The sequence below is a fragment of the Mya arenaria genome, chromosome 9 (genome assembly GCF_026914265.1).
Source record: "Mya arenaria isolate MELC-2E11 chromosome 9, ASM2691426v1".
Taxonomy (NCBI): domain Eukaryota; kingdom Metazoa; phylum Mollusca; class Bivalvia; order Myida; family Myidae; genus Mya; species Mya arenaria.
Window position 1 is genome coordinate 44,426,688 of NC_069130.1, and position 25,237 is coordinate 44,451,924.

The 25,237-nt window shown below is 35.2% G+C and overlaps 1 protein-coding gene across 10 annotated transcripts in view; it reads right to left on the bottom strand.

Moving 5' to 3' along the window:
• Positions 1-25,237, bottom strand: part of LOC128202803 (leucine-rich repeat-containing protein 71-like) — a 49,060-nt gene that overhangs the window by 22,212 nt on the left and 1,611 nt on the right. For 9 of the 10 annotated variants that reach the window (XM_052903953.1, XM_052903952.1, XM_052903948.1 and 6 more), the window contains exons 2-12: positions 24,509-24,621; positions 9,939-10,045; positions 8,445-8,654; positions 7,857-7,976; positions 7,071-7,146; positions 6,438-6,512; positions 5,650-5,718; positions 5,217-5,376; positions 4,586-4,669; positions 3,298-3,387; positions 76-183 (exon numbers count right to left, since the gene is read on the bottom strand). In XM_052903953.1, coding sequence (XP_052759913.1) covers positions 76-183; positions 3,298-3,387; positions 4,586-4,669; positions 5,217-5,376; positions 5,650-5,718; positions 6,438-6,512; positions 7,071-7,146; positions 7,857-7,976; positions 8,445-8,654; positions 9,939-10,045; positions 24,509-24,591 — 1,182 coding nt within the window. In that variant the 5' untranslated portion in view covers positions 24,592-24,621. Of the gene's footprint in view, positions 1-75; positions 184-3,297; positions 3,388-4,585; positions 4,670-5,216; positions 5,377-5,649; positions 5,719-6,437; positions 6,513-7,070; positions 7,147-7,856; positions 7,977-8,444; positions 8,655-9,938; positions 10,046-11,167; positions 11,234-24,508; positions 24,622-25,237 lie in introns of those variants that run through there. The other variant, XM_052903951.1, reaches the window with a different exon arrangement.

Below are 25,237 nucleotides of genomic sequence, written 5' to 3' on the forward strand. Positions count from 1 at the left end.
TAAGTATGTAAGAGTGCAGCTTTAAAATAAAAACAACAACAACAAACAACAGTTATTGTGCAAGTGTGTACTCACTTTCTTTCCCTTAGCTGAAATACTTGGCATTTTCTTCTTATCTGTGTGTGTATTACTGCGTACACTCCCGGGTCGATCTTTAGACTCGGCACGGCGACTTAATGGAGGCTGTGATAAGGTGAAACAAACAAGACAGGATGTGAGGTTACACAACACTCATTCTGGGGGTTACATTATACCAATTAATGATATTATTATGATCTGGATTGAACATTTAAACAAGATTGTATTTTTGATTATTTATTATAAATTATGTGTCTATCCAGTTCATAAAAATATCATCAATTAAGACAACACACATACAGTTTAAAATTGTGTAACATGTTAATATTCAATCTCAGAGGGATTTGTGGCAGAATTTTTCAGAAAATATCAGTCAAAAATCAATCCTTTTGTTGAAAAAAAAGCAAATCTTTTTTTATGATTTTTTACTTTAATTCTCTGCAATGTATACATATAAGGTTTGAATTGAATTTTGATAATGAGGTTCTACAGGAATATCTTTGAAATAAAATTTTGCAGTCTGTAAAATCAGTGTGTGTATACCACATGATAAATTGGATCAAAAATGCTATGTCTGAAGGCTATGAATGAAGACTTGAAACAAAGATAGCTTTGCTTTTTCTTCACCATTTTAAATAAAACATAGCACAGTCTACGCCACTTACAGAGCCAACCTTCGGTCTTTTACCAGAGTTAGATTGAGAGTTAACTTTCTGAAATCACTTCGACAAACCTTGTCAAAACATTATTTTGGAAACAGGTTTGTCGAAGTGTTTCAGGAAACTAATCACCAAATCAAAATACGGTAATAAAATGAAAGCAGGGCTCTTTAAGCGGCATAGACTGCACTTAGTTTCATATAAAATAGTGAAGAAAAAGCAATTTAGTTATCTTTGTTTTAAGTCATGATTTTAAGCAAAATGTTGCCTTCTGATGTAGCATATATGACGTAATTTATCACGTTATATACACACTGATAATTTTGACATTATAGAATTGAAACCAAAAACCATACCATAATGTGCTATAATCAATGTTTGTACTATTATGTGGCTGCTCTTATTTTCTCAGTTTTATACAAAAAATGTAAATATTAAGTATAAATCAATTTTTATATGACTTTGTAAATCAATTCTGACTGATTTTCTCTTGTTTTCGTAATTATCCTATTCACCTTCAAACTCACAATAGACTTTCGACGATTTTTCAGTTTCGATGGCATTCTGACAATAGCAGATGCCCTGCTTGATGCCTGAAGAGTTTAAAATAATAATTCCTCTCTTTAATTTAATCTGAGAGAGCACCACTTGTAAGTGGCATCAGTGGTCTAAATTAACGCAAGCCCGGAAGCACTGCACTGATAAAATGTCTTCCGGGCTTGCTCAAATTCTGGATTTTATAAAGCAGGGCTTGTTCAAAAATTCTATGCCAAGCCATAGTATAAGAATTCGGGCTTGTTCATCCAAAAGTCTAATTTCAATGACTGTGGCATTGTCTGATACCCTTGATGCACTACTGCATCATATAATGCTTTGTTGTGTACTGTTGGCGATTTGGCTAAGAAAATCTGGTAGTCATGAATAATTAAGTGAAGCAGTTTCATTGGTTCCTCTTCAGAATTCGGATTCTCGTACATATTCACAGACACTTATTTTAAGGTCTTTCCGTAGAAAAGGTATTCTGGTGAACAAAATGGATAAGATGTCAGTAATGACAAATGATTAAAACAGACACCACATAACAGTACAAACATACATGTATAATAAAAATCATTAAAAAAATTTAAATTAAAAAATTCATGCAATGTCCAAAATTTGTATACATTTTTTGCAATTTTTAACGACTTTATCTTTTCATTTTTTTCTAATACAATCTCCATCTTAATAGTAGTGTTTTTTACCAGTTGAATTTTAAGTCTTCATCAAGAACTAATAATCAATTCAATATTTTCTGAAATCTTACTTCACACATATCCCTATAATTTCTTCAAAATCATAAAATCCTTTTAACCAAATTACTCACATGTTTATGCCGTTTTTTAGTTACAGAAACACGTCCTTGAGATGAGGTTACAGACGGCTATTTTAAAATGTGAAATAATAGTACATTACTTTAATAATTCATGAAAAAAAAACACACAGTTGAGCTGATATAAATAAACAAAATTTCGATGATTTTTCGATATTGTTTCCAATGTCTAACAAAATACCCCGTAATATATATCATTAAACTGTGAAATCAATATCTTTGATGTCTTATGAATGTTAGGGTTTCATTATTTGAAGAGTTGTTTTTTTCTAATAATAAAAAAACACATTAGATGAGTCAATTTTAAAGATAAAAATTATTAGCGATAATTTGGTGCTTTTTTTAACGGGGAATCTGCGGCCACATAGCTATTGAATAAAAAAAAAACATTTATATTTTTAAGGGATGTATTTTTTTCAAGGTACAAAAATCATATTTTTTGTTTAGATCAAGTCAAATGAGTTAAACATGATAATGCATTAAGATAATTATTTGGTTTTGCATGAACCCATATTGTGCGCCTTTAAAACCTAACCACCCCCAATAGCAACAATGTTTTAGTATGATTTTAGCCAACATTGGCACAACATAAACAACCACAGACAACACTTAAACAAAACTGATGAATATTGAAACACATTTACATGGTTAACAAAACGTCTTTTGCTTGCAATTAATATAAAACATTTAAGTAAAAGCAAGTGTAAAAATTGAATTAAAGCTACCGGTATAATTGTTAAATACAAAGTGAATTACAATATATAATGTGAATTTAGTAAAAAAAATATTGAAATATATTCAATTTATAGATGTAAATCGGAATAAACTTAATTTGGGTTTTCCCATGTGTGTATAAATAAAAACTTTAATATTTATAGAAAATTGAACTTCACTTAAGAGGTGAATAATTTCAGCATTTCTGAAGTAACATGTGTCTATTAAAACAGTACAATGTTATTTCTATTGAGAAAACCCAATTATTTATAATTCCAGCCTTCAACTATTTATTGTCAATTTTATTCTAGCCATAGCAAATTATTGATATTGATTTGTTTTCGAGTGTGAAAAATGGTTTCATTCAATATAAAAGTATAAAAACCCATATGGACTAATGAAAAACTTGTACCGAAAAAAACAAAACATGTTACTTTGCAAGTAAACTTTTTTCAACCATCACAAGAGAGACTATACCGATTTATTTCTGTCTGGTGAGGATCTGTCAGACTGTTGTTTCCGCCGTTCTACAACTTCCTCGTGTGTGAGTGGAAAACGGGATAACACCTGAAATGACGTGATGCATAAAGGCAAGATTTATTTCATGTCACAATGATGAACAAGAAACATAAGCTTTGGTGCTATGATAACAACCAGTCTCAAGTCTAAGTTCAGAGTCACAACTGGCAAACTGCAAAATTCTCCTTTCATTGTAACTTTCCTTTTAAATGAGTATTTTTTGTGGAAATTTTGCTGAATTCCATTATACTACTTTTTGAAGTTGTACAATAAGTTAATCTTTTATTGCAAAACAAAAAGAAGGAAGAAAGAATCTAATAATATTGTCAATGTTCATAATCATGAACTGTGTAGAGCAACCTTATCATTCGGCAATCACCCAACAAAATGTGTATTTCTTTGATTTTCACAAATTATCTCAGTTTTGTTGTTATTTAATCTTCACAAGAAACTAGTGTTGGGAATCGGTTCCAATTTTACTATCGATAATCGGTTCCACTCAAGTAACTGATTATCGATAGTACAATCGTTTTTTTTAAATACTAGATAAAACCTAAAGTGAAGTTTTATTCATGCACATTATTAAACTCTTAATCATTAGATGCATATACGTTATGTCTATGATTAAAGTTATTAAGTGTTATATAAAAAATAGTTCATTTTTACTTGCTCATTGTGGCTTTCATCAGCCATTTTGTTAAAGATAACATCTGAACACCTACTTATATTTTTTTTCAATTTTTTTTTTCGATGATCGATTATAACCAAATACAATCGATTGTCGCCGATTTCAGGCCCAACCAATCGATTTTCGATTATAATCGATCATCGGAACATCACTACTCAGTACTGGTTCAACACAGGATATGCATATCCTTTGTATTGGTGCATTACACCGAGCCTGTTAAAGAACAAGGACGTATATGCATAAAGAGCTAGGGGTATAGCATCCGGACTTCCTTGAATCTCGCTACATTTCTAAAACTCTAAGAAAATTCTTAAATCTGGATTTGACTAAGAATTGCAGACACTTATGACCTTTAAACATGAGGGCTCTTCCGAAGGAGTGACTTGGCGAAGTGGTCACCTAAAATTCCCAGGTGTCACCCATTTGTAACATACTAAAAGTATTGATGTCATCAGAGCAGGGTCAAGCAACAATGACCGTCATTTACTCTAACAAACAAATAAACAAAACTTCTGTTTAAAATGAGACCTAGTCTAGTAATAATCTAAAATGTTAAACCTCAGACAGTTTGATGACACCTTTATCGCCTACTTCATTGCTGGCTAGAGACAGGGAGAGAAGAGTTCGGTTTAGCCGCAAACCCTGAAAATAATCAAGTATCTCTCTCGTTAATACACAAAGAACAACAGTATGCAACTGTCATAAATATTTAAAAATAAAAGCAATTCCATTATTATTTCCAAATAGGGCTTGATGCACGCTTTTAATCACTTTTTTTATAAACTAATTTTACAAAATTTATTAAGCATTAAATGTTAACTGTTTTTTATCAATTATAAATCTTTACAAATGATCAAATCGCAGATTTTCATATTTCTGTTCCAAAATTAATGTTTTATGGCTAAAACTGATACTAACTAAGTGCATAAAACATAAACTTAAAAATCTGCAATCTAATTTTTTGTCAACCGTCTTATATGACTAGTTTACAAGTATATCTTCAAATAAATTGGCTCATTCCAAGACAAATAATAAAAAAGTTGTCAAAACATTCAATCTGTGAGAGTGCAGCTTTAAGTTTGACAATGAACATTTTATGAAACAGACTTAGCTAAAAAATTGCCTAAGAAGTTTTGCAAATGATACCAGCCCAACTCCTAAGATTCTTGATGAAATGGCCGTCTGTTACCTGGGCGATTTCTCTGATTCCCTCATCTCCTATTTTGTTGTTACTAAGATTGAGAGATAGGAGTTGTTTGTTTCCTCGTTTGGCACTTCCTAGACATCGGCCAATCATAACAGCTCCCTTGTCCGTTATGTTGCAGTGGCGCAGGGATAGATTCTGGATCCTGAAGGAATGGAAATACTGATAATAATTTGTATAAAATGACGAAACTGACATTAAGCCAAGCTGCTTGAAGGAGAACAAAGTGTAAAATTCTTAATATCGAGCATGGAGAAAAATATACCCACACGAAATTGAGCCATCCAATTAAATTTTATATAAAGCAAAAATAAATCGGTCCTTTTAATCAAGTTGAGCCAACGAGGATATCGAGCCAACGAGTGTTGACTGTACTTGTACTAATGTAAATTATTAGAATGAAACCCTTTGAACTTACAGGCTTTCTTCTGTGATGAGTTCATACCAGTTCTCCTCTTCTGCTGTGTTTCCATCCAATGTCAGATTTCTGTAACAACAAAGAAATGGTCATTAGCTCAATTGTGTCAAAAGCTGATACATGTAGTTTATAGAATCACACTTGAGTCCATGACCAGGGTAAAAAGCCAGTAAGAGCTTCCTTTTAACCCAAACGGCTGAAAAGGCAATCATGTTGTTTTAACTAAGCTGTCAGAGCAGAAAGTTCAAAGAAATGGGTTTCAGGTTACCTGCTTCAAGATGAGCCCATTACCCTTTTGGGGCAAGTTATTAAGTTTACACACTTAGATTTTTTCAAGAAATTGAGGACTGGTGTCCATTTTGAGAACCACGAGAAAGTTGCCTTGGTGGAGATCTAACCCACAACCTCTTCTGTGAGAGGCAAACACATTTACCACAAGACCACCCTCAATCTGGCAGTGTTCAAACCTACAACCACTTAGGTGAGAGACAAACAGCTATACTACAAGATCACTCAGACAATGGCAGAATTCAAACTCACAACCCCTTGGGTGAGAAAAATGACTATACCAGAAGACTCTCATTCTGGCAGAGTTCAAACCTGCAACCTCTTGGGTGAGAGGCATTCATCAATATGACTAGATCACTCTAACCGTGGCAGAGTTCGAACCCACAACCTCTTGGATAAGAAGCAAATCCTATATAACTAGACCATTCCCATCCTTGTAAAGCTTCACATAGAAGTACATGTAGTTAAACACTTGTTTTGCAACCACTGTAATGACTTACTTGAGGTTAGCACACTGAGGAAGGATGTTTGCCAGCTTATGTAAGGTTTCACTCGTCAATCCTGTATTCCATAGGCTGAAATGTAGAAGAACAACAGTTATGAACCAGAGGGATATTTTATATTCAGAACTAGAAGTATGTGAATTGTTAAACAGGGTTATTAGTTCTAAATTTTGATACAAGATGTTTTATTCGACTTGTGTGCAGATTTGCAGATTCAGATTTGAAAAAAAATATAATTGCATGAGAGTATGTTTAAACTCTTCCAACAAAATAAAACAATAATAACCCTTTAATAACCCTTCTATTTTATCATTTACTGGTTTAAATCATTTGAAAAACATTAAATTACATAATAAATTTTATTGGAACACTGATTTGTTTTATGACATCATCATAACATCACACAAAGATACTTGCTATGATGTGACATCACCAGAGTGGAAATTACACCAGTAATATATATTGATTTGGGCAAGCAAATAAAAACACCAACAAATATTTTTGAAAGATGTTCCTAAATTTGATTGTAATTCAATCAGTGGGTTAGGAGTTTTCAAAATGCATGTTGACTTAATATTTCAAGTCAAAATTGAAGCCCAAGTTCAAATAAAGTCTGTCATTTATGCTTACTTAATGGAGTTAAGTTTGTCCATGGTGGGCCAGCACTGGGTGAAAATATCCATCATCTGTGTGTCGATCTTCCAACCTGGGTTAAACAGAAGTACGTGTCATGATACTGACTTGCACAAGTCAGCTAGTATGTTAGTTACCTGGGCCGGTTAGCTTAGTTGGTAAGGTGTGTGACTTGGAAGCAAAGGGGTTCCCTGGTTTGATACATGGACAGGCACCTTACTTTTCTGAGCTTGAGACATATCGCTTACAATGTTTCTTTACAGTAGTTCTCAAAGTTGATATTTTCACTCCATAGTTTGCAGTGAAAATATCGAATTGATATTTTATCTGTTGTTATTTCACTGATAAAACTCCATATTTCATCGAAAAGCATGAAATAACCTGTCATAAATAATAATTAAAAGCACAAAAAGACTGCAATAGCTCAAACAAAGGCACATGAACCAGATGCCATGAATTGTCATTTTTTATGACGAAAAAAGAGACCCAAATCAACAATTTTTTTCAGCTGAGAAATATCACTTACTAAACATGTGGATACGGTACTTACAATATTGACATGTGTACTTATAATACAATGAATACTACAGGGACAAGCCCTGTAATTAAAAATTAAGAACTAAACCCTACTTTAAGAGGAATAAGGCAATTTGGGCTCAAACGACAATGAAGTTTTATCTGAAAATCTTAATTTTACAGGACTCCGCTGATGAAAATAAAGTTTACCGTAAATAAAGATATAAAAGACAGCTTGGGTATTTCCAGCCCTCAAAATACACATACCTCTTATGAAGACCTCAGTGACAATCTCATGTTTTTCCTCCATTTCAACCTGAACACAAGGCTTGAAGTATTCAAACTTATCCTTCATTGTATATGTCTTGGGTGGGGCATCCCCTGATTCTGGAAAAATGTATGAATTTTATTGCATGTTGTAACAAAACATTATTGATTTCTTACAATCAATACATTGATTTCTAAAATAAAATGACTACCGGTACCTAAATTTACTGAAGATAACACACTAGGATCAGATCATTCGCAGGACAAATGGTTTGTAACATGTTAATTTCACAGGCAAAATATGAGACTGGATTTTCTTTCCATTAGTACCTTTGGGACTTCAAGGCATACCCAAGGGAGAACAACAGTAATTATGGTGAGTGTGGTCTAGTGGTATAGGTATTTCCTCTCACCCAAGAGGTTGTGGGTTTGATCCCCACACGGTGTACTTTCTCGCGGCCTCTAAAAACGGACACCTGGGTACTGGTTTCTACCCAGATAATGGACTCAAGAGATTTTATAAGGTATCAGCTTTTATCACAATTGAGTTAAAAAAAATTAGTATAAACTAGAATAATTAATTCAAACCTTCTTCTGGGTTTTCCTCGGGCTCAGGTTCTGGTTGTGAGGCGGATTGCTTCCCTTTGTCTTTCCCGCCCTTGACTGGGCTTGCCTCCTGCTGGGTAACAGGGGCAGGCGGCTTAGGGCGGGGCACAACTGGGGGTGTGTATGCAAGATTTGCACGACGACATAACTCAGTGAAGTCAGCTGTGAAGTTGCCGGTGCACACATAGGGCTCTGAAAAAACCCCAATAAGCTCACTATTTGATTTTTAAGCAGGGGATCACTTACAAAGTAACATGGGTATTTTCTGCTGCAGTGAGATTATTTCATGATATCAAGGAATAATAAAAAATAACTCTTGTATGAATAAGGCTTCTTGAAAAGTTCCTAATAAATTTGCTTATTCCAAGACAAAAAATTAAAAAGTTGTAAAAATGTTCAATCTGTGAGAGTGCAGTTTTAATAAACCATCATCTTTAATAAGCCATCTTGATAAACTAGTAAAATTCTTAGACTATTATTTTACCATATTATTTATATAAACTATTTTACACATACATACATGTATCTCATATTAAAACGAAATTTTCTACAATAAATATTTTATTTGACAACAAAAACATGCTTTTCACAGGATATTAAAAATGTTTTTATTTTTTGTGTTCCATTTATATAAGTGGGCGCTAATTACATCTAAAACATATAATCTATCATCAGCCAAAAATGTGATCTGCAAAACATTAAATGGAATAAATTCATGACAAATGAAGAATTAAAACCATGGGAAAATATTATATATGAAATGAACAATACTGTATATATCTGTGTAAAAATCCAAAAGGATGTGTCAAACATTTTGCCTTTTAACACTGGTTGGCACCTGGTGAAATAACGTAACTGTAAACATTATTAACATACAACAGCATCTGTGAACAGATAATGATCTTACCATCAACAGGAAAAGAATCTTCTTCAATTTCTGAATCTATGCCGTAAATAAATAAAGTTATAACTTAGTCTTGGAGCAGTCATAAAATTAAGAATTAGATAACATTCCCATTGAAAAGTCTGTTGCATTACTTAATATTTACATTATCAAATACAGGGAGTTATTAGAGAACAAATGATAACAGTCAGTGTGTGCCAATTTAACAAATGTTGGACTGTTACAGCCATGATATCCCAGTGTTGGTCTCAACAACGAAGTACAAAATAAAGTACTTGTCCAAATAGTCCTGATGGTTGCAAGTTTGATCCCCCTATTCTTTTACAGCATGCACGTTTCAGTCATCAAAATCAGACTTTAGGATAAACAAGCACAAATTCTTATACTATTGCTTGGCATAAAAAAAATTAACAAGCCCTGTTATGTAAAATTCAGAGTTTTAACAAGCCTGGAAGACATTTTACCAGTGCAGGGCTTGCGGGCTTGTATTCATTTCGACCACTGACGTTCATAAGGAAAGATATGGTAACCGTAGTGGAAATAGATTACCACAAAATATAAGAATACATTACCTAGAGCCCTGTTTGAGTCGACTTCATCCTGGTTGGTGGCTGACGGGTTCTTGTCCTTATTTCCACCCTTCTCAACTTTTTTTCCCATCTTGACTTTTGAAGCCAAACTAAAAAATATGAACAAATATACTGTTTATCACTGCTATGCTTTTCTGTCTTAATCTAAGAAAAGAATCCTCATGTTCTATCATTCTATGAGGTGCACCTTCTTCTTACTCTTGAGATAGAGATTGGCAGTATCCACTGACCAACATGTACATGTAGATATGACTAAAAGAACAGAATGCCTGTCGAAATTCATTTAATATAAAAATGTTTTATTATGAGAGTAAAGTGAAAGAAAGAGTGTATGCCTGAATGGGGATTTGAATCCCATACCTTTCGACCCACAGTCAACACCCAACCGTGTCGTCATTAAAGCTAACTCATGGGTGAGGCGGTTGGAAGTGCCCTATACGACTGACACCACAGAAGTATACAGTTTGACATTAATAAAAAAACAATTCTCTACCATAAACATTGGCTCGACAAGCCACTTAATGAAAAGTGTCTGAAGCATATAATTTTAATATATCAGTTACAGTTACACTGCAGTTTCGCTAATTTGAGCGGCAATTTATTTACACAAGTCAACTTTTGCCAGTCATTGAACCTCAGGTCTTTCTTTGTATATTGCCAGAAAATATGTAGCAAAACAAGTGATTCACAATAATTTGAAATGCTCCTGGCAGTAATAAATAAATGGTACAGGTTCAAATTATAACATCATAAACCTTTTTTAAACTAGTTTTTCAATGGAAATTCGATCAGGGGATGGGGTGGAATCCTTGGAATAAAGTCTTATAGTCTAGACTTATGATGGTATGTGCACGCAGCTTTTAGGAAGGCTTTTCACACCATGTTTGGAAAAAAACAACACCTTTTAGATGAGCCCTTTAAAAACATATAATTACATCATGTATGTTTATCCGTCAATGTAAATTATTTAAATAAGATAAGCAATGGTTGCATTGGCATAAACTTCTTTAATAATAAAAGATTATCTCAGTATCTAGTCATCTGGAAAAAATGAAGCCAATTCATGGTCACTGATTATCATTATAAAAAGAATAAAGCAAATATTTATGTACAAATTGAAGAAAATAATTAACATATACCAGGTAAATTATATTAACATACAAGGCTTTTAGAAGCGTATGATATTAGGGGCAATATAACCTTGAACCTACATGCAAAATTCACTGAATCTTCTTACAAAATGTTGTTTACATTTGGCCTAACTTCTTCCAATCCGGAAGCTATTGCAAACAATCGAGTTCTATAAGAATCGCACTCTTATCAGACCATTTAAGGACCATTCCGTATCACATATTCATTTTAACCTTAAATACAATAAAATGTGATCAAATTTATGTTCATGGAATATTAAAAACATCGATAAAATACAACTAGTTAAACAATTATTGCGCAACTCAATGTGGACTACTTTATCTTCAATCCGTAGCAACACAAACAGGTGCGCTCAATTACATGGTCAGATTCTACCAATATTGTGTAATATTTAAATGTCATAGTGAAGAATCTGTGTGCAATATTTCTATAGGAATAGCTACCAGATTTTGGCCGGCAGATAGGATATATATACATTAACGTTGAAATTAAATGTCCACAAGAATGAACCTGACAGCATAACACATTAATTATCATTTTGTTTTTATAATTCAGATATATAAGTCATTACAAAAAAGTAGAATAATTAATGAATTAATCAAATTAATGTAGCCTATATAATAAGATCAAACGAAAAAGAGGAATATGTGTAAATGCATATATATGAAAATGAATAGAAACAAGAGCTGTGAAAGTCACGTTACAAATACAACCCGAGTGGCGGGCTCTTGTCGGACTAATAGCCATTGTTAGAACGCAAGAGATATGCGCTTGTGAAACATAAATTATACAAGCATGCCAGGCGCGTAGCTGACTGTACGCAAAAACGCATCATAGCTACGCGCCTGCAAGCCCCCACAGCCCCCCTAAATGACAGCCAAGTAGTCAATTCACATTAAATGTATGTGGGGTAATTAAAGGTCATAATTAATTTCTCAATAAAGTTTGAGGACCGTATGTTAGAGCGTTCTCTTTATATTGGTCGGACTAGGTGTTTGTGTTAAAGGCCAATGCACTGGCCCTGATTTTGACCTCTGATCTAAATTCAATAGGTGTCATCTGCACGTCATGTCCAACTTCCCCACCAAGTTTAAGGATTAAGCATACTCTAGTTATCAATCGGACAAGCTTTTTGTGTCCAAGGTCTCTGCAACCGTGATCTTTGACCTTCTGAGCTCATAATCAATAGAGATCATTTGCTGGTCATGGCCAACCTCCCGGTGAAAAATTGAGAACCGTAGGATCAAACATGCTGTAGCTACCAAATGGAGACTTTCAACGTACTGAACTCAAAATCAATAGGGTTCACCTTATGGTAATGACCAGCCCCTCTACCAAGTTTGAGGACCATGTGAAAAATCATTATCTAGTTATCAACCGGACAAGCTTTTTTGTGCCGAAGCCGGTTACCGATACTATGACCTCAGACCTTCTGATAGGGGACATCTGCTGGTCGTGACCAACCTCTCTACCAAGTTTGAGTTCCTTAAGCCCAAACGTATTCTAGTTATCAATCGAACAACCGAAGGACCGACATGTGCGCAATATACCCCCACTTCTTCGAAGGGGGTCGTTATGAAGCAAAATGTTGTCAGCAAATCGGTCAGTAGTTCGGTCGGTACGTATAAGTAGGTTGAAAGGCATGTCACTGAGCCAGTAAGTCACTCGGCCAGTAAAGCAGTCATTTGGTCACTCGTCCTGCCAATTTCAACTCAGTCATTTTCATATATACACCAACCCACCCACCCACTCAAGCACTACTACGGTTCGACTACTTACTCATTCTAGTACTTATTTTTATGGCCATCACTAACTAAATATGTTTATATTATTAATTAATCACTCAAGCAATCCATCAAGTATATTAAGTGAAACAATAACGAAAATTATAAAATACAATAAAAGAAAATAAAACAAAAATAAACGAGATGGATTCTTACAAAATATGTCATATTCATTTAAAAAATATGTAAAATACTTTAGTGAAATCAAAACCTTAAGATGCATGTATTATATCTGTTTAAAAATATTTAATTAAATGAAAAACACACACAAAAAACACAACCATACCGTAGTAAACTCGATGCGCGTTCCATGGCCATTTTTTTACAATTGCTAATTTATGTATTATAATGCACCACAATCAAGTTGTTTCCCAAATGTATATATCTTTCGTATTTTAAATGACTTAGAAGTAAACTAAGACATGGTCAACGGAATATTTAACAATGTATTTAACAATTCAATAATCATTTAAGGTATAACTAACAATGGCAATGTTATTGAAATGAAGCATTTATTGTGACAAACCTGTCAAAGGTTGTGAACCTTTGTTGAATTTCTTACAACAATAAGAATTTCTCCATAAAAACGGGAACAAGGATCAGTTATAAAGATATAAACACATTTTTATTACTTGATATATGGATGTTGGTTGAACAAATTATAATTGTTTTGTTTGGCTGTCCAGTAAGGATAGCTTTTCTTCAACATTGAAGAGTTCTTTAGATGTTAATATTTTTTATCAACAAAATGCTTGATGTTATGCTGTATATTCATGACAAATCATTTTAAAACGCACGGGAATTCGGATCAAAGTATTCTAAAAACCTTCGGTATTTGTATATAGAACGTCATCCCAACCTGAATATCAATATCTGAAGACAAGCGCTCTTGGGAGTCATAATATAGACGGCCGCGGCAGCATATTCTCACTTGGACCAAAATGCACGGGAATTCGGATCAATTAAGGTATGATAAAAAAAATCGGTATTTGTATGTAACGTCATCCTAACCACAGTTACCTTAGTCCAGCGGTGCCGGGAATTATGATATCGACGGCTGCGGCGGCATTTGTCGCATTGAGACCAATGCGATACATAAAGCATTTATGGAATGCATTTTCATAGATTAAAAGTACGAACATCGCTTATACTGTATCATTACGTGTGTAAGTTATATTTTTACTTTATTAAATCGCATTTACAGATCTCTTACAATGCAGTTTAATTTTTTGAGATTATGCTTAGGGTTATATTAAAATGAAAATACTATCTTATAGCATTGTAAGCTGGAAATACTGATACGTTACGCCACATAGAGTTCCCGACACATAAACGTTTTGAAGGACACCTTTACAGGGGCGGTTCAGAAATTGATATAAGAGGGGGCGTAACTGAAGGGCGCAACCTTTTGACATGAGCCCCTCCTTTAAAACCGAAAGTATATGGCATAAACTGTTTGCATGGGGATTAAGGGCTACTCCCTCAAGAATTTTTTACAATTTGTAGTCGGACATAGTGCATTACGAGAGTATCTTATTTCTTTTTTCTCCCATATTGATAAATACTGCGCCCCCTCAAAATCCGCCAGTGCTTTTAAACGCTGTTGGAAATTGAGTAAATTTATGCCTGAGTTTAAAAATTTCAATACCAATATGTTTAATTCAGTTACTGTTTAGTATTTGTTCATAGTAATAAATGGAAGAAATAACTCAATTTAAACACACCGTTAACACCATCATCGGAGTCACCAACACGGACTATTTGAGATAGTCTCATTAATAATGTGCTACTTAAATGCACCGAACTGCTGGGCCGTGGTTACAATTGACTGGTGCATAATCGACACACTGCTCTCTGCGACAGGATGACAGTTCAATAAAGATCTTGGCCGATTTTAGTCGTAAATTGAAATCCTATTAGCAGGGGCGGCGCAGGATTTGGTGTTAGATGGGGCGTAACCTTGGGGGCGTAACCTTTTGACTTGCGCCTCTTCCTCAAAACCCAAATTATTTGGTTTAAAATGTTTGCGGGTGTGTAAACTTGGACGATTTTAGGTGGGGGGGGGGACGCCGGGGGCGCATACGTTTGAATCCGCCATTGATAAGTGCCACAGTTTCCTTATTTTGCTATATATTTGAGTAAACTTAACGTTAGCCTATATTAGAAATGAACACAGAGATATGGAAATAAAAAACAACAACAAAAAAACCCAACTATGACGTTTATACAGATATAAGATTATTGAAGTCACGATAAATCCCTTTATCGAAGCGGTCCCCAAGAGCGCCATGTGTCGTAATATAGCTTCATTTCGTGTCTTAAGACGCGATAAGTGTTTTGATCAATAGAGCACCTGTGGAACTTTAGAGGGATGCACTCTATTACATATTGTATAAGACCAGATATCAAAAAAATAAATTGAAGGTGTAATTGTAAGCTTACTGCTTGTAACACGGATAAGTCGCCACTTGAAGAACATCGTTGGTGTAATAATACAATTAAAAATATGACAGCAATTATTAGATTTTTTTTTGCCGAAAGTTAAGATTTTCAACCTCTGACGCTATTAAAACCTGGTTACAGATATAAGGCTTGAAGTCGTAAATACTTTTTGATTTCACTTAGCGGTGTTAATTTTTTTTTGTTCGTGACTGTTTGTTATATGTTTATAGTATTTACAAGAAATAACTCAGATAATGTGGAAAACATGACTTTCTAGTTATGAAATATTATGCAGCTTAATTAAAAAGAATTCAAATCTGTTATACAGGTTACACTTATGCATACAGAGTTTCAGAAATAAATGCATTTTTTTTTAGATTTTAACCGATGTTTTATGACATGACTTTATCTTTCATCGGCCATGTCGGCTCTTAAATTTATACATCAAAGACAGACAAATAAAGTGGGCCAGTGATACACAGCACCACATCACCTTTCATCTAATGAGCCATGGGTTCGAGAGCCACCTAGGGTAGGCTCCCTTGGTGTCCCGAAAACTACCATAGGTGGCAGTATTAGTCAAGGATGGTGAAATACTTAAATAAAATAATAATAATTATAATAATAATAATAACGATCAACTACTACCACTGTTACTGCTACTGCTACTGCTCCTTATGCTTCCGCTACTGCTACTGCTACGGCTACGGCTTATGCTACTGCTACTTCTCCTTCTGCTTCCGCTACTGCTACGGCTACGGCTTATGCTACTGCTGCTACTGCTGCTGCTACTGCTACTGCTACTGCTGCTGCTGCTGCTGCTGCTGCTGCTGCTACTGATACTGCTACTGCTCTTTCTGCTTCCGCTACTGCTACGGCTACGGCTTATGCTACTGCTTCTACTGCTGCTACTGCTACGGCTTATGCTACTGCTGCTGCTACTGATACTGCTACTGCCGCTGCTGTTACTGCTACTGCTCTTTCTGCTTCCGCTACTGCTACGGCTACGGCTTATGCTACTGCTTCTACTGCTGCTACTGCTACGGCTTATGCTACTGCTGCTGCTACTGATACTGCTACTGCTGCTGCTGTTACTGCTACTGCTCTTTCTGCTTCCGCTACTGCTACAGCTATTGCTAAGGCTTATGCTACTGCTACGGCTCTACTGCTACTGTTACTTCTACTGCTACTGCTACGGCTTATGCTACTACTACTGCTGCTACTGCTTCTGCTACTGCTACTGCTACTTCTGCTTCCGCTACTGCTATTACTACTACAACTACTGCTATTATTATTATTATTATTATTATTATTATTATTATTATTATTATTATTATTATTATTATTATTGTTATTATTACTATTATTGTTGTTTTTAATATACAATAATATAAAACGAGTCCATCATCTCTAACCGATTCTGCCTTCTGGATTATATAAGTTCAAGGAGCGGACTAGGGAGTAATTCATATGTACTCGAGCTGAAATGAAATATGTATAGATAATATACAATATATATATGTTCAAGATAAAACAATTCAATACCTGATCGTTTTCCATCGGTTCCCTGCAGACATTGTTGTGTTTTTAAGCACGACAACACAACTCAACTCCACTTAAACACACCTCATCCAAAACTTATGTATTAATCACTTTTTTCCCCTTTTTCGATATCATAAATCCTAATTTTCAATCTCAACTTAAAAATATAGAGCTCATCCAAAGATTATACGTTGAATCACTATCCTTTTATATATGTTTTGTAATATCTGAAGTAGTATATGTTCACATAAGCTTCACAGTAGACTTTCTCCAAGAAATTTTTAATTGAAAATCATATAAAGATTTAGTCTGACTTAGGGAGATGTTTAGTTCGATTTGAGTAAGTTCTCAAAATGAAGTACACTGGACTAAATCAAATGTAATGTTTTGTTAAGATGTACCAAGATTATATATCTGGTTATAACAATAAAGGAACATTTCAATAAACTTTTGGATACACAAAGTGAAATTGAAATTCGATAGCTGATATTCAGAACAAATTAATCGAATAATTATAAAATGAAACGATCGCTTGAATACAAAGCATTTGGTTCATCAAGTATAAAACGCTGTTTGAGTCAATCATTGAGTCAATCAAATTCGATTGATTAGCTGATGATTCGATTTGTATCAATAGTTATTAAAATTGATTCAATTTGTATAAATGTACAAGCTTTATGAACTCTCTTTTTTATTATTTGTCTTCGGAAGTCAGCAAGTCGATCAATATGAATGGAATTTAACTATTACTTTTCATTTCAATATTTTCATTTTTTCTCAAAGTACATTCAGTCATGTTTGTTTTATAATAATGTGTCTATAGACATGCCATTGGAATAACAAAAATACATACATATGGTGCCATTAAACACTTATCCACATTCAATAAAGTGTCAAAATTTATTGAATTGCAATTATTAAATTCCATTAACAAATATTCTCAGAAAATATCCCATATTTTAAAAGAAATGTTATTGGCGCATCAAACACTTAATTGAATTGCAATTATTAATTTCCATAAAAAATATTCTCAGAAATGTTCTCATTAAAATTCAGAGAAAGTGTCACGGACGCATTGAACAATTTGAGATATTAACATTCAATGAAGCGTCAAGTTATTTGAGTTGCAATTATTAACTTCCATAATGTATATTCTCAACAATGTTCTTACATATTTCCCAGAACGTGTCAAACTTAAGAACAAATTGAAACATTTGCCCACAATATCGATCTGTGTATATTACTATTAATTTGTGGGCCAAGTATGAACCAAACACCCAACAGTTTTATTCCCCATTCTGATATTAAAGGGACACAGTATAAATTGATGCAAAACATTATTTTTTAATTTTAATATATTTTTATGTTTCTTTAAATATATATATTTTTTATTTTTATCAATTGACTTTGATGATCAAAACAAAAAAGGCGTATAATTATAGTACAGATAAAAAAAATAATTGCGACATTTAAGCGCTTTTTGAACTTGGGATTTTGTGGCCAGGTAGCCATTAATTAAAAAAAAACATTTTTTTTATAAAGACTCATGTCATTATTATTTGTACACATATCATTTATTTTTTTTGTTTCGATAATTAAAATCAATAGAGATAAACATAGCAATGCATTAAAATCATTTTGTTTTGCATAAACCTATACTGTGCGCCTTTAAATATGTTGTTGCAAGATTTGCTTCAATCTTTATACAGCCTAATGATGGCTTGATTACATTTAATACTCCCATATAGGAAATTAAAGCCTTAAAGAGCTTCCGTTATTATTATTTCAATACCAGCATAAACAGCGGCTGGTCATTAAAACAGCCTCTCACAATGTTATCAAATTATGGACCATAATAAAAGTTTGTTTTCTTTTCTCGTCATTTAATCAATGTCTGCTTAATATCGATGGTTGTATTTGAAAACGAGTTTATTGCCTTATTATGGGGCTCGCGTGAGGAACGGGTGGGATGGAGTTAGGGAACGGGTTTGATTGAGCGGAATCGAGAGGGGGGGATTAGTGTGGGTTTAAGGACCTGGATGTGATTCCACTCTGTTGATTGGTGATCGGGGCAATTGGTTAATAGGTGCACTGTTTTGGTTGTCCGGTTAGCGCAGTGGTTAGCGCACTCGCTTCTTACCAAGGCGACCCGGGTTCGATTCCCGGCCAGGCCGCATGTGAGTTTGGTTTGTGGCCACCAAGCCGGACAAGTGGGTTCCCCGGGTACTCCGGTTTCACCCACAACACAAGACCACACTCTCGCGCAACATCGTGCCAACGAGAGTGACTTAGTATAAGCTATCATAGTTTTTCTTCACAATCGTTGTAAAATATACAATGTTTAAACTAAATAAGAATTTGACAATCGATCGAAAACACCGCTAAGCGATATAAAACGCCATCCGAGGATGATAAAACGCCAAAATAAACATAAACTGAAATATTTTAAGAGTTCTTCTAATAATTATTGTCCCCTTCAAATCAATTGTTGAAAGCTCCAATCGAATAAATGAAATCATCAATTGAATTAGAGATCTCTCTAAATTACTTGGGGAGCTCTCTAATTCAATTGGAGATATCTCCAAATCATTATTATACATGATATTGTTTTAAATTTAGCTTAATTAATGCTGTCAACAATTGAATGAAAGAGCTCAACAATCGAATAAGAGCTTCATCATATTGATTATGGATTACGGAAAAGTACGGATGTGTAAGAATTAGAGTTATCTACACATCATTTAGTTTACACATATTTATGTTACAACGATTGTGAAACAAGTTATTACAACATTATTTTAATCACTCTCGTTGGCACGATTTTACGCGAGAGTGTGGTCTTGTGTTGTGGGGGAAACCGGAGAACCCGGAGAAAACCCACTTGTCCGGCTTGGTGACCACATACCAAACTCACATGCACCAAAGCCGGGAATCGAACCCGGGTCGCCTTGGTGAGAAGCGAGTGCGCTAACCACTGCGCTAACCGGACAACCAAATCATTTGTTGCACTATATTAGAGTTCTCTTTGATTGATTTAAAGAGCTGTCTGATTCAATTAATGGGACAACATTTGAATTTTAGCAAGAAATACGTTTATAATAAATATGCTAGCAACACAAGAATAGGGACATCCTTTAAATCAATTAAAAAGGTCTTCAATTGATATAAAGAGCTCTTCAAATAATTTGAAGAGGTCTATAATTATTTAAATAGGTCTTCAAATATTTTAGCTTATGTAGATTTTGTCATCCCATAAAGCCAAGGGCAGGGAAATTTAGAATTTGAAGGTATCGATTTCGTTTATGTATATAGGTATTAAGAGACAATCTGCTTAAATATATGAACTCTGCATACAGTCGAACCCCGTTGGCTCGAACTCCAAGGGTCAGGCGTAAAAACTTCGAGCGTCGAAAAATTCGAGCCAAGCGGGATTGATAGCTTTAAGTATAAAGAAATCGGTCCTCAAAATCAAGTTCGAGCCAACGAAGAATTCGAGCCAAGCGAGTTCGAGCCAACGGGTTTCGACTGAAGTTACCATTATACAATAAGGATACATGTATATACCGTATATGCGTTAATTAATATTGAACCTCAGGTAAACTCGACATTGAAGAAATGAAACATTATATATATGGAGTTAGTTTAGTATAAATAATTAACGAGTGTCTATAGATATAGTCTACAATGACGGTTGATACATTATTGGAAAGACACCGGACTAAATAAACACGCTTTTCATTGAATTAAACACACTTAAGTCCTGGATTAGAATAAAATACTTTAAAAGCGATCACTCCAATCTGACCTTTACTGTTGACTTTTGCTTACAAAAGTTTTATGACAAACGTAAAGATGACTTGAAGCCTTTAAACCCACTGAGGTTAATAAAGCCATGGTTTTGAAACCTTTATTGAAATCGGCGAGCGTTTAAATGCTCGCTTGTTGGAGACAACGCATTAACAAGAGCGCCGCTGCTGTTGATTTCTTTTTCTCAGTCAAATAAAGAAAATAACCCAATTATGATAAACGTCAGAGTTATGGACCTTGCTTAACATGTGTGTGTCGTGTCTGGCTACATGTGTACTAAGTTGCATTTGAATATAGTTTATGGTATTCGAGTTATGACCAAGTTTAAAGAGTCTTTTCCACAATAACGACAATGCCGTCGCCACTGACACAAATGCTATGGGAATACCGCGACTTTTCTTCTTCTAGCTCAACATGGTCGAATTAAGTCACTTTATAGTTCTTTTCGATTTACAGTTGAAACCCGTTAGCTCGATATCCCAGGGATCGGCCAAAATCGGGGCTTGATATAAAGTTCGAGCCAACAAGGAAATCGAGCTAAGCGATTTCGAGCAAACGGGTTTCGACTGTACTCCAATAACAAGATTCAGATACACCTTTGAGAATCAAAGCATGGGCAAATTCATCACTGACGCTTTTCAGCTATATGATCAAGAAATCATTAACACTTTCTTGATCTCTGGATTTAAGTCTGATGACGACATAATAAGTGTTTTAACTTCTTCCATTACCCAAACCTTTTCAACTAACCACATGATAAAGTCCCTTAATGAGACTTTTTGAGTTTTGAAAAATAAGGTTACGACCACAGTTGCGTCCAATATTACTGAGATATAAAGTCCAGCTCCCACAGTCGGTTTCATTCAGAAACAAAGCCTAGCTCTCACTGTCGGTTTCATTCAGATACAAAGCCTAGCTCTCACAGTCGATTTCATTCAGAAACAAAGCCTAGCTCTCACAGTCGGTTTCATTCAGAAACAAAGCCTAGCTCTCACTGTCGGTTTCATTCAGATACAAAGCCTAGCTCTCACTGTCTGTTTCATTCAGAAACAAAGCCTAGCTCTCACTGTCGGTTTCATTCAGATACAAAGTCTAGCTCTCACTGTCGGTTTCATGCAGATACAAAACCTAGCTTTCACTGTCGGCTTCATTCAGAAACAAAGCCCAGCTCTCACTGTCGGTTTCATTCAGATACAAAGTCTAGCTTTCACTGTCGGTTTCATGCAGATACAAAGCCTAGCTCTCACTGTCAGTTTCATTCAGAAACAAAGCCTAGCTCTCACTGTCAGTTTCATTGAGAAACAAAGCCTAACTCTCACTGTCGGCTCCATTCAGATATAAAGTCCAGCTCTCACTGTCAGTTTCATTCAGATACAAAGTCTAGCTTTCACAGTCGGTTTCATTCAGAAACAAAGCCTAGCTCTCACTGTCGGTTTCATTCAGATACAAAGCCTAGCTCTCACTGTCGGTTTCATTCAGATACAAAGTCTAGCTCTCACTGTCAGTTTCATTCAGATACAAAGTCTAGCTCTCACTGTCAGTTTCATTCAGATACAAAGTCTAGCTCTCACTGTCAGTTTCATTCAGATACAAAGTCTAGCTCTCACTGTCAGTTTCATTCAGATACAAAGTCTAGCTCTCACTGTCAGTTTCATTCAGATACAAAGTCTAGCTCCAACTGTCGGTTTCATTCAGATACAAAGTCTAGCTCTCACTGTCAGTTTCATTGAGATATAAAGCCTAGCTCCAACTGTCGGTTTCATTCAGAAACAAAGCCTAGCTCTCACTCTCGGTTTCATTCAGATACAAAGTCTAGCTCTCACTGTCAGTTTCATTCAAAAACAAAGCCTAGCACTCACTGTCGGTTTCATTCAGATACAAAGTCTAGCTCTCACTGTCGGTTTCATTCAGAAACAAAGCCTAGCTCTCACTCTCGGTTTCATTCAGATACAAAGTCTAGCTCTCACTGTCAGTTTCATTCAAAAACAAAGTCTAGCTCTCACTGTCGGTTTCATTCAGAAACAAAGTCTAGCTCTCACTCTCGGTTTCATTCAGATACAAAGCCTTGCTCTCACTGTCGGTTTCATAGAGATATACAAATCCTAGCACTCATTGTCGGTTTCATTTAGATATACAAAGCCTAGATCTCACTGTCAATGTAATTGAGATATTCAAATCCTTGCTTTCACTGTCGGTTTTATTGAGATATACAAAGCCTAGCACTCACTGTCAGTTTCATTGAGATATACAAAGACTAGCTCTCACTGTCAGTTTCATTTAGATATACAAAGACTAGCTCTCACTGTAAGTTTCACTGTGATAAAAAGCCTAGCTCTCACTGTCAGTTTCACTGACATACAAAGCCAAGCTCTCACTGTCAATTTCACTGAAATACAAAGACTAGCTCTCACTGTAAGTTTCACTGTGATAAAAAGCCTAGCTCTCACTGTCAGTTTCACTGACATACAAAGCCAAGCTCTCACTGTCAGTTTCACTGAAATACAAAGACTAGCTCTCACTGTAAGTTTCACTGTGATAAAAAGCCTAGCTCTCACTGTCAGTTTCACTGACATACAAAGCCAAGCTCTCACTGTCAGTTTCACTGAAATACAAAGCCTAGCTCTTACTGTAAGTTTCACTAAAACACAAAGTCTAACTCTCATTGTCAATGTCACTGGGATACAAATCCTAGCTCCGACTGTCGGTTTTCACTGAGAAACAAAGCCAAGCTCTTACTGTCGGTTCCATTGAAATATAAAGCCTAGCTGTCACTGTCGGTTTCACTGAGATACGAAGCCTAGCTGTCACTGTCGGTTTCACTGAAATACAAAGCCTAGCTCTCTTTGTCAGTTTCACCGAGATACAAAAACTAGCTCTTACTGTCGGTTTCACTGAGATATAAAGCCTAGCTCTCACTGTCAGTTTCATTGTGATAAAAAGCCTAGCTCCCACTGTCAGTTCCATTGAGAAACAAAGCCTAGCTCTCACTGTCAGTTTCACTGAAATACAAAGCCTAGATCTCAATGTGAGTTTCACTGAGTAACAAAGCCTAACTCTCACTGTATCTTCACTGAGATACAAAGCCTAGCTCCCACTGTCAGTTTAACTGAGATACAAAGCCTTGCTCCAACTGTCAGTTTCACTGAGATACAAAGCCAGCTCTCACTGTCAGTTTCACTGAGATACAAAGCCTAGCTCCCACTGTGAACTGTCAGTTTCACTGAAATATAAAGCCTTACTCCCACTGTCAGTTTCACTGAGGTATATAGAGCATAGCTCCAACTGTCAGTTTCGCTTACTGTCAGATTCATTGAGCTACAAAGCCTAGCTTTCACTGTCAGTTTCACTGAGATATAAAGCCTACCTCCCACTGTCAGTTTCACTGAGATACAAAGCCTAGCTCTCACTGTCAGTTTCACTGAGATATAAAGCTTAGCCCCAACTGTCAGTTTCACTGAGATACAAAGCCTAGCTTTCAGTGTCTGTTTCATTGAGATATAAAGCCTACCTCCCACTGTCAGTTTCACTGAGAAATAAAGCTTTGCTCTCACTGTCAGTCTCACTGCGATATATAGCCTTGCTCTCACTGTCAGTTTTACTGCGATACAAAGCCTTGTTTTCACTCACTGTCAGTTTCACTGAGATATAAATCCTAGCTCTCACTGTCAGTTTCACTGAGATATATGGCCCAGTTCTCACTGACATTATTAACACGCATTATTATGAGATACGTATCCCGGAAGAACAATACAAAGAACGTGAATGGCCTTCATTATCAAATCAAAGGCAATCAAAAATATCAAATATATATATATATATACTTACAATTCGAGCTTGGCATTCCGTTCTCCATCCGAGGCGGTGCTGCAGATCGAGTTTGACCTCGCTGATCTTATTGACCTTGGCATCGTGAATGACCTTGACCTTGAACTCTACATCTGTCAAAAAATAAATTAACAGAGTTTCACCTATGAAGTTTGGTTATTTGAGTATTTCGCCTAAGTGTTATGTTAGATATATATTTGCTCTGGAAGAAAAGTAGACTTTAATAGCATAATAAAGGTTAGCGAATCACTACGTGCACGTGTATATGTAGGTACACGAACATGTACAAGTTGCAATTCAAGTCATTTGTAAATTTGTTCTTGTAGTCCAACTGTTACTCGCATAAATAACTTTGCTCGTGCTTTTTTGCATGTCATTTTAAACGCAATCGGAAAACCTCGGACATCTCCTCCATATGACGAGCCTCGGATGACGTATGCTGGTGTATAAGTAAAAGTAGTTCGTAGCATAAATACTATTAGTATTAATTATTTGTAGTGTTTTAACGTGTATTTTTATCACTTAGTAAAAATTGATTCCCAGTGAACTGTATTATTGTATAAGTCATCAATATTCCAAAGAGTAAAGTCTTTAGGCTTAACTGCTAATTTGAAATTACTACGCGATCTAATTTCAGCGTAGTAACATGTAACTCATTCTGACATTGTTAATCGTCCATATACATCCGAGGCTGTTTCGAATGAAAAAGGCCGAGGAGTTCCGATTGTT